Consider the following 15,030-nt stretch of genomic DNA (forward strand, 5'->3'; position numbering starts at 1 on the left):
TTGCTTGTTCTGTCTTTACCGCTTGTTTGTCCCCGCCCCTCCCCCCACAGTAGCTGCCCAACTGCTGACCTGCCAAAATGGAGGGCGAGCCCAAGTGCACCCCCCAGGGCGGCGCGGGGGAGGAAGCCAAACCTGGAAAGAGGCTCGTGGCTGAGAACTGCGGAATCTACATGAACAAAATGAAAAACGCAGGAGTTGTGTGCAACAGAATAACGGAACTAAATATAAACTCACGAAAACAAATCTCCCTTACGAAGAGTGATAGCTCACAAATGAAAGACATCCTATCTCATGGGAATGACAAAACGATGGAAATGCACCCAGCTAAGAGACCACTCACTTCCTATTCCACCTATGAAAACCAGAACAAGTATTTCGAAACAAAGCTAGTTCCAGACATGCAAGGAAAAATGAGCATATGCGTAGGGAGAAAAAGCGGAAGTGCTACTGTAAACATCAGCATAGATGAATATGACCTCGGAAAAACTTACAACACATGGAAAAAAATTTTCGATAAAACTGCTCTCCAAAATAAGTCTAACCTAGTGAACAACATTTTTCTAACTGTAGATGAAGAAGCGGATAGGAGTGACAAACTTCCTGTCGTTAAGAACAGAAACCCTCCCTATGCCAATCCGGATGGGCCATTCGAAAAGCAACGGTTAGACTTGCCTAAGCAGGCCAGAGACAACCTAGACAGAACCCTGACTCCGCTTGATTGTGCAGACACAAATTCTCTTTTAAAGAAAAAAAACTTCCACACTTATAGGGACTCCTTCCTGCTGATGCGTCCTCACACGGAGGATCGTCTGGACGAGGTCAAGGGCGTCAGGAGGACTCGTTTCCCCTGGGCACACTCCAACCGTCTTAAGCAGATCCTCAGCTACAGCTACGCAGGCGGCGCCGACGTCAGCCTGATGAATGGTGATGCGAACTGCGATGATCTGATCAGTGGTGACCTGATCAATGGTGGTGCTTCAAACGATGCACCTCCCCACTTCGGGTCTCACCACGTGAACTATGACAGGGAATACGCAGCAGAGGGGGGATGCTCCTCCCAGTGCCACACCCCAAATGATGCATCCACGAACGCGTTCCACGAGGAAGGTACCTGCTACAGAGCCCCCTCGCTCACCGAAATTGAGTGAACTTCGAATATCTCCCCTCCTGTCAAACTGGCACGCTCGTTTTAGCTAAGTGGTAGTGAGCGCCACCCACACGTGTAATGCGAAAAAAATAAATAAAAAATGAATGAAGTGAAGTGAACTCGTTTGGAGATCACCTTGTTGGAAAAATCCCCATTTGTGCATTTCCCCACTTGGTGTGTGTGTTTTTTTTTTTTTTTTTTTTAAATTTGTTGCGAGTATATGTGAACGGCTAGCCACGCGGGAAGACTTGCCAACGAGCCTACACACATACCGTCACGATAATTATTTAAAAAATGCTGTTTGCCAAAGGGTGTGTTTACAGTGCAAAGTTCGTTTAATTAATGCGCAGGGGATGTTTACAACAAAAGTCGTTCTTCACGCGTGTGAATACGGGGAATTTATAAAAAAAAAAAAAAATTTTTAAATTAAAAAAAATAAAATGCACAGAACAATCCTCAGACGGATAAACCATGCGACACTTCAACATGGCTAGACAAACGGTGGAGAAAAAAAGGATCTCCTGGATTGGGAATACTTCCCAAGCTACTTGCCCACTGGTGGAAGCCGAAACGGGGAATCACTTCCCCCCCGCTGCTTCCCCGTTGGCGTAACGCGAGTAGATCTCCCGGATGGAGCGCACACACGACTGCACCTCCATATCGCTGTCGAAGTTCAGGACCATAAGTGGGGTGCTCTATAAAAAAAAAAAAAATAAATAAATGAATAAAAATAATAATAATAATAAAAATATCATCAGTTTGGTTATACGAAATGGTGTTGCTAACGCGCCGTGCTGCGCGTAAAAGCGATTGCCCAACTGGACCGATATACTCATCCCCTTGGTGCACTTACCCTGTTGGTGGCAAAGTAAAAGTAGAGCGTCCTGCCGGAACCACGCTTGGTGGTTATCTTGCACAGCGTGTGAATATCAAACACGGCATAGACGTTAACGACGTCTATTTTGACCTTCCTGTGACAACATCCAGGAGAGCCTTCCCCACCTTTGGGAGTGCTCCTCTTCCCATCGTTCTTCTTCACCATTTTAGCATTCTTGGTATACAAACTATGGTAGTCGGAAAAGGAAAAGTTGGGCTCATCGGAAACGCACGACGAGTAGGATGAGCTATCACTTGACAGGGAGCTACTAACAGAAGGACAACCCTGCTCCGTCGACGCAGATAAGTTACTACTAGACACACTAAAATAGGACTTGTAGTAGTTGTATGTGTCTGTGATGTGTTCCCTGGTGATGCTACGAAGCACGTGGGGAGATACCTTGGCCCAGTTTATGTCGATTCCACTTATTTTGTAAGAATCCATGTTAAACAGGACGTCCTTTTTCTTTAAATCCTTGTGCTTGTGGATGAGCACCTTCTGCAGTTCCTCTCCCGGTTCGGATGACAGATACCACTCCTCATGGTCCCTGCCCTCCGTCGAGTATTCCTCCTTTTCCTTTAGGAAGTTTTTCGTGCCGATGTCTCCCAGGTGGGGGTCTTCCCCGATCTGCTCCACGACGCTCGGTTTGTTATGCGTTTCAGTTACTCCTTTCTTGCGCCCCCCTGGAAGACTCACCTCATACAGGTAGGGCATGCCGTAGAGTATAAGCAGGTGGTCGTAAATCATGAGCTTGCAGAGGCCCAGCTCGGGCTTGTTCTTTAGACACGTGTTGCTCAAGATGAAGTCGTTCACCCGATCGTCGCACTGTTTCTCGTACTGCGTCGCGTACTGTTTGTCTGAGGTGTTCGCAGTAGTGGTCGTGTTGTCTGTGACGCCCCCACCGGGAAACTCCTTCGCACGGCCACTAGGCAGAAGATGCATATTCCTAAAGGGAAAGTAGGTCATCCTGAAGGGTAGGCTGGAATCCACCCTAAAGGATAAGTTGGAGTCCAATTTGTTACACTGCAGGTAGAGGTTCGGGTCGTTAATGGCGGTGCTACCCCGTTTAATGCACTTGAAATATTTTACGTAGTGCACTAAGTTGCTAATTATATTGTTCGATCTAACGTTGTGCGGAATGAGGGGCTGGTATATATACGTAATGAAGCAGCTATACAGTTTGCGCTTGGGGGAAGGGCCCCCTTTTGTCGAACCCCCCTTCAGCAGCAAACTACGGTAACACACAATATCAATGTAGGAGTATAAATTGTAGACATCCGAACTGGAAGAACAACTCCTTCTAATTCCCTCGGGCACGTTGTCGCTACCGATTGAGTACCCCCTATTGGGTGGGTCGTGCATGGGTTCTGATGCGAAGTCCGCGAAGGAGTCTACCCCGCCAGTGGCCGACGCAGCTTCCATACCCGTGTGTTCCTCTTCTGCGTCGTCACTCCTCCACTGGGCATACGTGCATGCGTTTAACTTGGCATCTGTGTGATCATTCTCTAGTGAAGCGGTACACATTTCATCTACACCCATTACCTGTTCACCGTTAACCTGCTCATCGAGTGCCTCACTACCACGTGGAGGACCCCATGCCGCCGCTTCACCCCCCTGAGGTTGCACAGACGACACGGCATTCAACAGGTCGCTCTTCTTCCTATTACAATAGTCGACGTAGTGACTTAAACTGAAGTAATGTTTCTTCACCGTGGCGTTATTGCATATGTGTAGATCTCCATTGGTAGACTCACTGATCTTTTTCTCTGCCACGAAGGAACTAACGTGGGCCTCTTTCTGAACATCACGTGGGAAAGTGTCTCCCCCTCCACCATGGGGAGAGAAGCTCCGACCACTGCCAAAGAGACTAGTATCGTTAGCACTACCCTTCTTCCTCTTAATATAATTTAATAACCCAGAAAACGTAAATGAGGATCCTTCTGCGTTGTCCTTCTTCCTGTTATGTCCCCCCCCAGGGTAGCCATAATTGGCACCACCATGATCACCTCTGCTCTTCATCCAAATGATGTAGTCGTAGAAGGAAGAAAAAGAAACATCGTCCTGTTCATCGTTTAGGAAGAAAAAAATCTTTTCAAAAATGGCAAAGTTACTGTAACTCTCAAAAAAGCAATCATCTAAAATTTTTTTTTTCGTTTTTCGAAAATGCCTATAATCACACAGATAGCAGCTCCGATTGGGATGAAAAAAATTCTTCATCGTTTTTTTGTTCCGGCCGAGAAGACATTGTTGTGTGTACAAGTGGGACGCTTCCCCCCCATGAGTAGACTTCCCACCGTTGGTATATGCAGCAGTGGTGGTGACGGATGAACCCACTGAACTAATCCTCCCGTTCGATAAATCCAACCGCATCAAATTGTGGTAGGAGTTTATCCCCCTTCGATGATGGATACCTGCCTCAACTTTGTATTAAATAACAACTGGTAGTAGAACCCACGCACGTATTTGGCGTTATCTATATTGTCATCGTAGAGGATAACCACGTGCTTTTCTGGAGTTAACACATCCTCGAAGCGAAAGCGAAGGCAGTCCTCATTGCAGAGAACCTTCTCCTTTATTAACATGTACAAGTTGAAGGAGCTCGTGTTTAGGTTCTGCAGTTGGGGGGTGACACACGTGGGTTCTGTCCTTCCCTCGGGGGGGTCACTAGGAACGCACTTCGATTTACCCTGATCGCTAACTTGGCTACCCCTCTTCTGGAGCTCTCTCTCCACCTTGGCAAGGAAAGCCCTCTTCATGTGGTGGCACGCCAAGCTGAATGGTCTGAACATCACGTCGTCGTCCGAGTGGTACCTGTTTTGATTTTTCACTTTCCTTTCCTCTACATATTTCATATGAACATGTTCATACGTTTTGGATTTAATTTTCCCACTTTTTGATGCGCCATTGGGGGGTCTCTTCCTCGCGTAGATGTTACAAGTGAAGGCGTCCAAATCGACTTCGGCGTTTCTGTCCCCTCTGAGGAGGTGCAAGTTGGTAAATACTTCCTCCTCTCTACGTTTCGCCGTTCTCGTCCACCTTGTCCTCTTCCTTCCCTTTGTGCCTCTTCCTAACACGGAGAAATCTAGCTGGCTTCCCCTCTGCACAGGCGTGGAGGCCACCCTCGTTAACAAAACATTGTCGTCATAACTTAATCCACTTCTTCGGTTGTATTTCTCCCTCAGCAGATGCGAAAAGAGGAGTCCGGCATTTCGGGCGACCTCTCTACTTCCAAACCTTTTTAAAATGTGAAAAATCGGTTGGGATACTTTTTCGCGCTCCTTCTTCCGTTCCTTCTTCTGTTTCTTTCGTCTGTCCTGCGAGTCGATTTTTCCTACAAAGGAGTAGCAAGTACGAGGGAGGTGTAATTAGGGCGTCCAAATTGGGGCATATATTAATGTGCACCTCCTTTTGTGCTATGGCTGGCTCACCCCGTAAGATATCCGCGTACCCTTCGACCAACTCCACGTTGATCGAGTTTTTCAGGTGAAACGTTCGGAAGTGCCTCCTCGACCGGATGTCCAAAAAGATGTACTTGTGCTTCCCTAGAGATATGTTTCTTTGGAAAAAATAGAGGAGGTAAAAAAAACGCATAATAAAAACAATAAATGGGAACACTCCAAAAGGAAACCTGCAACCACGTCACTTCGAAGAACTGATCCCCTAAACAATTTTCTTACTTTATTATTTCGTAGGCATTCACAGACATGTAGTCGATGGAGTTGAAAAAATCCAGGAGGATGTCCTTTTTCTGATGACTGTTGGCGGAGTTTTCGCTTGTCAAATACATGAGCACATTTTTGATGAAAAATAATTTGTGCACAAAGGATACGGGCGTGTTGGCTTCCAGGAACTTCCCTAACGACCACACCTTGGGGTGGTGATAATACAAGAAAGGGTGATGAATACCGTTATAGGGATGTGATAACAGGACATGGTCATTCAACACATGGGGAGAAACAATCGCGTCACACAAACTCATCACGCAGTGCAAGGGAATACATACACGTTCCAGTCATATCAACGGGATTACGCCTCGTTCTTTTCTTTTTTTTTTTACCTTCTTCAAGAACTTTTTGTTGAAAATGTTTATTTTGCTTAACAACTCGGGTAAATTGGAACTATCGACGCATAAAAATATGTTTCTGCGACGGGAGGGGCGGAAAAATGTGAATGCCAATGGTCATACGCGTGGATCATACTACGAAGCTATTGGGGGTAGTGTGTCTGTATGTGTGTGTGGGGGGGGAAAGTCCTCCCTCATGTTGGCCAATCAAAGCATAGAGTCTGACGCGTACCTGTGCAAAATCAACAGCGCCAGGGAAAAGAAGAAATAAAAAAACGGATTGCGCTCGAGCACAAAGATCAAATAAATGGCGTTGGAAATTTCCAAGTTGCTTTTGGACGCGAAGAGGGTTAAGAACCAAGAGGCGGCGTAAATCTCGGGGGACATCTTGTTCGTCTCTACGGTGTAAAAAAGATCAGCAGCGTTATCAGTGCAAGCACTTTCATCAGCAGTGTTAGCAACACGTGGGGCGTTTCCCATACTGGCAACGCTTGGGATGGTGCTACCCTTACCGAGCACCTCGGACAACACGGGGTCGTGGTACTTAATCAAAATTTTAAACAAGTAAAAGGATATTTGCAAAAAGAAAAACTCGTCGTCATAGTAAAACTCCTTCAAGAACCTGCGCGCAGGGAACGGTCACGTTGGGGGCATGTCAACACATATGTGAAGCACCAATAAAACGAGCCACGTGCAGCATCCGGTGGGAGTACGCTAGGGGGGTTCATACCGATTGACAAAGCTCTGGAAGCAGAAGTAGACATCAACCAGGTTGAAGTATTTCCCCTTCAGGTAAAAGAAAAGGGCTGCGAGGGGGCAAAAAAAAAGGTAAAAAAAAATATGAACAAGCTGCGTAAAAATAGCTAGAAAAAAAAAAAAAGTAAAAAATGTATGAACAAGTTACGTAAAAATAGCTAGAAAAAAAAAAAAATAATAGTAAAAATTATGAACAGGCAAGGTAAAAATGCACAAAAGGAAGCTAGTGTGACAAAGCTGAGCAACCAAACGAACGTGTAAGTAGTAAACAGACATGTGTCACTGCTCACGTGTGGGAACATACCTAAAACCTCGTTTAGCCCCTGTTTGTACTTGAATTGAAAATGGTTGCAGGCGTAATTTAAAAAAAGGTTAAAGAAGTAAATGGTCTTTTCGTTTTCTTTATTTATGCGTGTCCGGAATACGTCCAAGTCGATAATTTTCTGTTGGCGCGCGGGGCAAGCACAGGCGTTATGAGGGGGGGGCACTTGGATGGCGACACAATGGGGCATAGTCGCCGTAAACAACGACGTAGTCCGTGTAGACAGGGAAACCCATACGATGGGGGGCAACTTACCTGCGTCGCCTCGTTCACGTTGGGGTTCTTCAAATAAGACAGTAACAGATACACGTCGTAGTTGAAGTTGTGGACATCTGTGGCTTCATTTTGAAGCAGGAATTTTTTGAAGATGATTCTTCTGTGGGGTGTAGAAGGGGACAACGTGCAAAATGGTTAACTGTAGCGCGTATGCCGTTCTTCTCACGTGTGTGTGCATGTTAACACGTAGGAGTACGTGCACGGGGGGAGAAGGTATATCTTCTTCACCTGCTCACCCCTCATCCGTACCTTATCTTCTTGGGCACATAAAAGTTGTGTTTATACAAACACCGCAGTAACGTCTTCCGCATGCCAGCGCCATCTTCGCTCTTCACTCGGTAATACTTCCCATTTAAGAGGTACACATCGTGCGTGGAAAATGAGTTGAAATGGTAATGACCGTTTTGGCGAAGCTGTTGTGCTTCTTCCTCCTCCACTGCGGTGAACAAGGCCCGTATGTATTTCTCCTTTATTTTTCTCTTCCTCATTTTTGCGTGACGTGCGGAGCAGCGGTGCTCAGTGGACGCCAAATGTGCACTGTCCACCGCGCTGCGGGAAATCTGCATGCCAGGCGAGGGGTCCTTTTTTGCAAATTCTCCAAAGCGTTTTTCAAATGCTACAGTTATGGAGAGGCCACAATTTAATCATTTTTGTTACTTTCTTGTGGATTTTTTTTTTTTTTTTTTAAAGCAGATAATCTTCTTATGCGTAACTTCCTTCGTTAAGTGATTACTAAATTAGTGCATCAGTTGGGGGCCAAAATTTTGTGAAGCTCTTCTTTCCCTCCACCCCCCAAATGGTTGGCTACTTAGCAAGCCATATGGTAACAAAACTATGCCATGTTTTACTTTTTAAAAAAGAAAAAAAAATCCCCCTTTGAGTCTTAAAAAAGTTCACCACAGTTTGCTTCTTAAACATTGTTTCTATTTCTGTATTTTTTTTTTTTTTTTTTTTTTTTTCTCGCTGTACCTCTATCTCTACGTTGACTAGTGTGTGCAAGTGTATGTAAATGACTTGGCCAAGTGATATGCCCATTTTCAAACAACACATAAATGTACAAGCGGATACTATAGTCGCTCAGTGGAACAGTGGCAAAGTAGCGCACCCTGATCGTTGTAGTTTGCGTGCGTCCTTGTCCTGGCTATCTTTCCATCCCCGCTACCCACGGTTGAACCCCCCAGCCTGGAAAAATGAAAAACAAAAATAAACTCAAGAGATGCTTAGACGTAATGGGGCACCAAAAATATAGGCAACTCGGCAGAGAAAAAAAAAAAAAAAAAAAAATTTCTTAATAGGATCTAGTGCAACTGAGTATAGTAGACTGCAAAGGCACATGCATGCATCCTTCCGCCAATGTGACATTCCTTTCCTATAAAAAGTACCTTAGGAATAATAGAGACAGAATTGCTAAGGACCACGTCAACCTGATTCCGTGCAGCAAAGAAAGTGTCCTGTTAACTTATCTGAAGGAGTTCCGACTTCAGGTTTAGTCTTCCTAACGACCATGATCAGCGCTTCCACTGTTACTGTATCCATTCCTCTGTGTATGTGTATGTGTGTGTGTACGTGTTTGCATCTGATTGAATGACTACACGTGCTTGGTTGCACTGCCTCTGCTCAGCTTGCAAAAAGATACGCCGCACAGTTTTGCGAATTCTTCATTGATGAGTATGGACAGCGTAGAAATATATGCTCCTCCATAATCCAAGTTTTCTTTCCCTTTGAGTAAGGCGCGTCACGGGGTGCACTTTATCGGTGGTGCAGTATTGCTTTCTGACGTTGCGGTATAACTTGCTAACGGTGCAGCCTACCCAACTGGCGATCGCCCACCCCCTTCTCACAGCAAAGGAAACAACTACAAAGAAATATATACCCTCATCAAGAGCTACTTCACGTTTGAAGTTGTGTTGAAAAAAAAAATAAAAACGCTGCTTCTTCCCAACGTGGCGCTCGTGTTCGACTGGAAGGTTTGTCTTGCCTTCCATGAGGAGAACCCCCTCCCCCATCGCACAGAACGTCCTCTTCAGGGGAGTCGAACCGAGTTCGATTCGATATGTGGAAAAGCATGAGTACAACGTGTAGACTTACCAGGCCAACTTCGACCCAACTGCAGATCGCCGACTGCGCCGACTTGTGCACTATAGTGGTCTCCTCCCTGAGAAGTAAGTGCAGGGGCAGCAATGTTACAACATTACGACGTTACAACGATACGACGTTGCAACGTTGCGAAGTGGACAGGCGGACCGACAGATCGGCATAGAGACGCAGGCAACCCCCTCCCGTACAATGGTCCCAACTCTTCCCATCCTTTTTTCCCCCCATGGTAGCAAAGAACTATGACGCGTACGTTGTGTGCGGAGAGGCCCCCTTCTCCATTTGCGCGAAGGACGACGTAATGAAGAAAAAAAAAAAAAAAAAAAAAAAGATAGAACTGATTGATGGACTGATGGATAGAAAGACCTGTCACTCACAGGGGCAATGCAGTCTGGGGGCATCCCCCCTCAATTCACCCGACTTCCGTTCAGGCAATTTCCATCCGTAACTTTCGCTCTCCCCCCTACTCCCGCCACCAGAAAAAACACCTCTGCGAATTTAATTTCAAAGATTGGGAGTACTATGAGGGGAAGAAGGTAACCCGTTTGTTATTACCTCTTCCTAGTCGACACGAAAAAAAAAAAAAAAAAAAAAAAAAGTGAGAAGGTCTCATAAAAGGTGCACCCCCACGATCTGCTCAGGAGGATGCAGCGGAAGTGTTGGACATAAAGGGGAAGAAGGCGAAGTATAGGAAGCTCATGAATATCGGCGTTAGAGCGGTACACAAAGAGAGAACCTCTACGAAGGGGTGAAGGGAGAAAGGAAGAGGGAAATGGCCTCCCCCCCCCTCTGCACACATCGAATGAACAAATGATGTGCCCACCGATGTAACGTCGCCGCCCTCCACTTCATGTGCGAAAAACCGCTCCAGGCAGGGGAACGCAAATTCGAAGACGAAGGATCGAATGAAGAGAAGGACCTCTACGTTCACATGTGGATACTCATAAAAAAAAGCCTAGATGTAAAAAAAGACGTTTTCATAGAAATGGGTTCAGGTTGGTTGTCTAGGACAAGAACACACATGGTGGAATTGTCCCAATTTGAAATCCTACTACAACCAGCGGACTAACCTATTGGCTAGCAGTCCCTCTGTCGACCCACTCTCCCCCACACACACACCCCAAAGGCAGGGAATACGATGTGGACGACTGCCCCTATAGGTCGATATTTTACCTGTGGAACGAGAAGAACATTTACGTAGGGGGGAAGCAAGATGACACCTACGCAGACGTGCCAGCACGGGTCTATGTGGTCTTGTATCTCCTGCGTAACTTTGCTTGTTTGTAACTGCTCCCCTCCACCCGATCCGTCAGGTGAACATCCGCAAAACGGAGGAAGTCACCACGTTAGTTTCAGAGCTGCAGAACAATGAATACTTTGTTCCGGCCTTCTATGACGAGATAAGGGCTAAGGTAGGTCTGTCGTCTGGGAAGGGGAATCTGTCACCGGTGGGGCGTGCATATCAATGCGTGTGCTAATACGTAATGGGTATGCCTATGCATATGCTCATATACACATATCCCTGTTGCTACGACGTGCACGTGCTGGCATTTCGCTTTCTCCCCACCTGGAAGGCACTAACCCCCATTATCGAGAATCGGCTCTACAAAATAAGGAAGGACAGGTTTCTTCTGAAGTACCCACAAGGTACTCTCTCTCCAGTCGTTTTTACTCCCCCTCACACAACGTCGGAGAAGTGGACTCAGCTGCTTACGAGGAGATGCGTATCCCCCCCCCCTGCAGGCAGTAACACGACATTTTACAAGAACTGTAAGAAGGACCAGTACGGAGACTTCCTGCAGGTTCGTTCGCCGCGCCGAAACGGTGAAGCCAAGTACCTTCGTATCAGCATCTGTGAACCTATCTACAGTAGACTTTTCCTCCCTCCCTGCAGCACGACGGATTGACTGAGATGCACACACACTATGGGAATAAATTCTACACCAACGTAGAATCGGTCTGTTGTCTGTTCAAATATAGAAGGTGAGGGAAGTGCCCACTGTGGATCCATGCAGGGGTTGCCACGACTACACCTTCACTCCCCTAGGAGGTATGGCACCACACGGAAACACCTAATGCATGGAAACAGTTACACTTTGGCACTACCTACCCCACGCACACACCTTCATGCAGAGACGGGAAAATGGCCAAGCTGTACTTTCCCCAGAAATTCAAAACCGTTGAATATTACGACAGTTCTGGTCACCACTTTTTGAGGGCCCTCAGAGAAGTACGCCAGTGGGGGAATCTCCAAAAAAAGGAGACAAATGGAAAGCCGTACGAGGGGGACCTGCTCAAGTGTCTCCCATTTTGATACCCCTCCCCTGCAGAGCATAGGGTTCTACTCCCACTTCTCCTTCTACCCAAATAGGTAACCACCCACTTAGCTACCCCGAAAATGTAGCCAAACTGCACACCGATTGTTGCCATAAGGATGCTTTCCCTCTTTGTGCCGCTCCAGACCCGATGGATTGATCCACTACCTGGAGGTTAACAGGAGGAAGAATAAATGGCAGCTCGCCCAAATGGGTTGTCATCAACAGAGTAGCCAAGGAGGAGGATGATCATCATGGTGGTGACCCGTGTGCCTTACAAATCGTGCCGTCCTGCGTACTCACCACAGATAAAGGACTCAAAAATTATGGAATATTTTTCCAACCGGAACGACCAGTATGTGTGCTCCAGTTTGCACCGTTTATGGGGACTCTCCGATGGGGCAAAACTCCCCTGTGCTGTTCTGTCCAAAAAAAATTTTTCTTTTTTCACCCGCTCTGCCGCCCCCACCACCTCAGAGTGATTTACCGATCGATGTGTCTTTCCCCGAGCGTCGAAACGAAATACAAGTTGAAGGTTCGTGTCGGTAGTTTCAGTTTGGGGGTGGTTCTAGACAGACGAACTCATCCCCCTGCGTGTGCATAAATGGAGACGGATGGGATATGATGCCCCTCTTTCGTTACTCTTCCCCCTGGCAGATGTTCGACGGGAAGGATTACTACGTGACAAAAATGACTGTGAAGTATAAGGATGAGGTTAAAGGAGTGCGTGAACAAGGGAGGGTGCGCCTGAAATATTGGCCAGTCACATGGACACCCTCATGTGCACTGTGTATGCATGTCAAAGTGGATGCTTCTCCCTGATTGCACTCCTGTAGCGCCGCCAGAACGGAATCAAGAAGAAAATATTCCTCATCCCAGAGAACAAGATAATCCTCGTGTACTACAACAACTGCAACCAGATAAGTAACACCTTCGAGGTTTACGAGAAGCACATTTGGTACAACCATGACACGGAGGAGGTAGGACTCACCATTCGACAGGGGTCACTTCTTAACGGAGAAAAATGGACACACAGATTTGTGTTCCTTAAAGGAGGAGCTAAGTCCTTCCTCTCATCTGTCATGTTCGCCTCCCCAACGGATGACCCCCAGAACGAAGAAATAGTCACATACAAGAAGAATTATGTGTATAAGCACTTTGTAAATTATGGGGACCCCCTTCAGAAGGAGGTAAGTGGTTTCACAAGGTGAGAACGTTGGAAACGCTGTTGAAGCTGTTCCGACATTGTGTGCAGAACCGTATGGACAGCTTCCATACATCTATTCTGAACTGCACTGAAAGTGAACCCATAATGCACCCCCCGCCAGAGCCTATACCTTCTGAGGGAAGAACGAAGCCTCTTTCACGACATCGAGAGCACCTACAAAGCAGTTATCTGTGCAATCAGGAAGGTAATTGCGTGGTTAGTGTATTTCTCTCCGTTTTCTCCTCAAAATATCAGTTCGACGGTTCATCCAGCGGGTGTACCCCTCTCACAGGAAAGAAGCCAAATGAAAGAAACGGAAGAGGAATACCAATACAAGCCACAAAATATAACCAACAAAAACGAAATGATATACCACGACAATGAACAAATGGAACACTTTAATAAAAGCGTAATCGAAGATGAGATGAATGTATTCAATTTTTACAATAGCTATCCGTGGGATCAGCATGCGGAGGTGTCCATGAACAATTCGTTCTTTCTGTCTAAGAGGAAGATACTGAAAGTTGAATGCGCGTGTGATGAAATAGCTTACGTCTCCTCGGAGAAGGGGCAGGAATTGGCACGCTGTGCGTTGCACTCAGTGGTAAAAAAAAAAGGAGGCACACACACACACAGGCAGGCAGGCAGGACAGCTTCGAACGGCATGTCGGGTGGGGTTACACCTCCTTTGCCTAGTGCGATAACGCCGCTCCACTGCAGTTCCATTGCACGGAGGCACCAATACACCGTCGCTCCATCTACCACCATCCACCCCCAGGATGATAAGGCACTCCCCACCCACACAGGTTACCCACTTGGGGAATAAAGGAACCACCAAAGCGCAACAAAAAATGTGCCCCCATAGGAGACATATCCTTACATATCTTCTCTGTTTTCCCATTTCAGGAGACCCAGCTGAGCGAAATTTTGAACTCGCAAAACCGTCAGAGGGGGAAAACGGTCAAGTAAGTAACCCCCCCTCATATCCTAAGAATACTTACTTTCTCACTTGTCTCCCGTGTTAAAACCTGTTCATGTGGACCCTCCCCCCCACCGCGCGTGTGCAATTCAGCAGAATCGGGGAAGCATGAAGTTATCCATTTTGGAAGACAGGTTGTCCAAGTACAAACAGGAGCTGTCTGAAATGAAGGTAGCCAACCACGGTTGTTCCGCATCAACCCAACTTTAGCAATCCCTTCGCCAAGAATAGAGAGAAACAAAACGCACTTACGAATTGGCCAACAGAGGGACACTCCGCCACCCTAAATAGCGCGTGTACAAAATCAACTGGACGAATTACACATGTATGTTTTTTTTTGGGGGGGAATAACACCTGCATATGCCCTTTTCGCAGGACATGAATGACCCATCCAAATTGGAAGATGTGGAAAGGATAAGGAAAAATATTAAGTTCACTGAAGATAGAATTTATCACTGCCGAAAAGATTAGCACTTTGTTTCTCCCTCCATTTATGTGTTCTCCTTTGGTGGGCGAAGTGGGCCACCTTTCCCTTTGGATAGCTATTTTTTTTTTTTTTTTTTTTTTTTTTTTTTTTTTATGAACGGTCAGGTAAAAAGGGAATAAAAATAGCTATTTTTGCTGCTAATTTGTCTGACCGTTCATAGAAAAAGCAACATATGTAGCACATTTTTTTTTTTTTTTTTTTTACTAACCGAGCAAAATTTCATAACACGGTGTGCAATGGTAACCACGCAAACAGGTGTACAAATCTGTGTGGAAAAAGTGGAACATTTGGTGAAGCAAAAAAATAGCTGCAGGGTTGGCCACACATACGTATGTGTAAATGTCTAAGAGAACATATTTTTCCTTCCTCGTGGGGTGTTTCGCGTTCCTGAATTTACAAACCAGGATCGACATTGCAACGTTGCTAGTTTTGTAGTTGTGCGTAGTATGTGTAGTATGTTTTTTTCTGTCTTTTTTTTTGTCTTTTTTTGCTTTTTTTTTTCCTTCC

At 46.1% G+C, this 15,030-nt stretch overlaps 3 protein-coding genes across 3 annotated transcripts; 2 read left to right on the plus strand and 1 right to left on the minus strand.

Annotated features, from left to right (window-relative positions):
• Positions 1-77: 77 nt before the first annotated feature.
• Positions 78-1,148, plus strand: PCOAH_00053840 (Uncharacterized protein; the record flags this gene model as incomplete). The annotated part of the gene is made up of 1 exon (XM_020062164.1): positions 78-1,148. The coding sequence occupies one exon, from the start codon at positions 78-80 to the stop codon at positions 1,146-1,148; it is 1,071 nt and encodes a 356-aa protein (XP_019917672.1).
• Positions 1,149-1,725: 577 nt separating this feature from the next.
• PCOAH_00053850 (Uncharacterized protein) lies at positions 1,726-7,929 on the minus strand (the record flags this gene model as incomplete). The annotated part of the gene is made up of 12 exons (XM_020062165.1): positions 1,726-1,842; positions 2,001-4,310; positions 4,436-5,355; positions 5,453-5,580; positions 5,702-5,892; positions 6,082-6,166; positions 6,320-6,485; positions 6,600-6,709; positions 6,818-6,893; positions 7,148-7,286; positions 7,421-7,541; positions 7,691-7,929. 12 exons carry the CDS (start codon positions 7,927-7,929, stop codon positions 1,726-1,728), a joined length of 4,602 nt encoding a protein of 1,533 aa, XP_019917791.1.
• Positions 7,930-8,631: 702 nt separating this feature from the next.
• PCOAH_00053860 (Uncharacterized protein) lies at positions 8,632-14,507 on the plus strand (the record flags this gene model as incomplete). The annotated part of the gene is made up of 27 exons (XM_020062166.1): positions 8,632-8,667; positions 8,821-8,925; positions 9,063-9,166; positions 9,285-9,408; positions 9,555-9,603; positions 9,769-9,833; positions 10,015-10,071; positions 10,177-10,254; positions 10,407-10,530; positions 10,662-10,732; positions 10,849-10,947; positions 11,110-11,182; positions 11,279-11,337; positions 11,430-11,518; positions 11,669-11,765; positions 11,866-11,906; positions 11,997-12,024; positions 12,159-12,205; positions 12,328-12,385; positions 12,508-12,564; positions 12,687-13,040; positions 13,179-13,262; positions 13,350-13,661; positions 13,836-13,863; positions 13,964-14,022; positions 14,133-14,207; positions 14,412-14,507. 27 exons carry the CDS (start codon positions 8,632-8,634, stop codon positions 14,505-14,507), a joined length of 2,469 nt encoding a protein of 822 aa, XP_019917484.1.
• Positions 14,508-15,030: the final 523 nt, after the last annotated feature.

The sequence above is a fragment of the Plasmodium coatneyi genome, chromosome 14 (assembly GCF_001680005.1).
Source record: "Plasmodium coatneyi strain Hackeri chromosome 14, complete sequence".
NCBI lineage: Eukaryota > Apicomplexa > Aconoidasida > Haemosporida > Plasmodiidae > Plasmodium > Plasmodium coatneyi.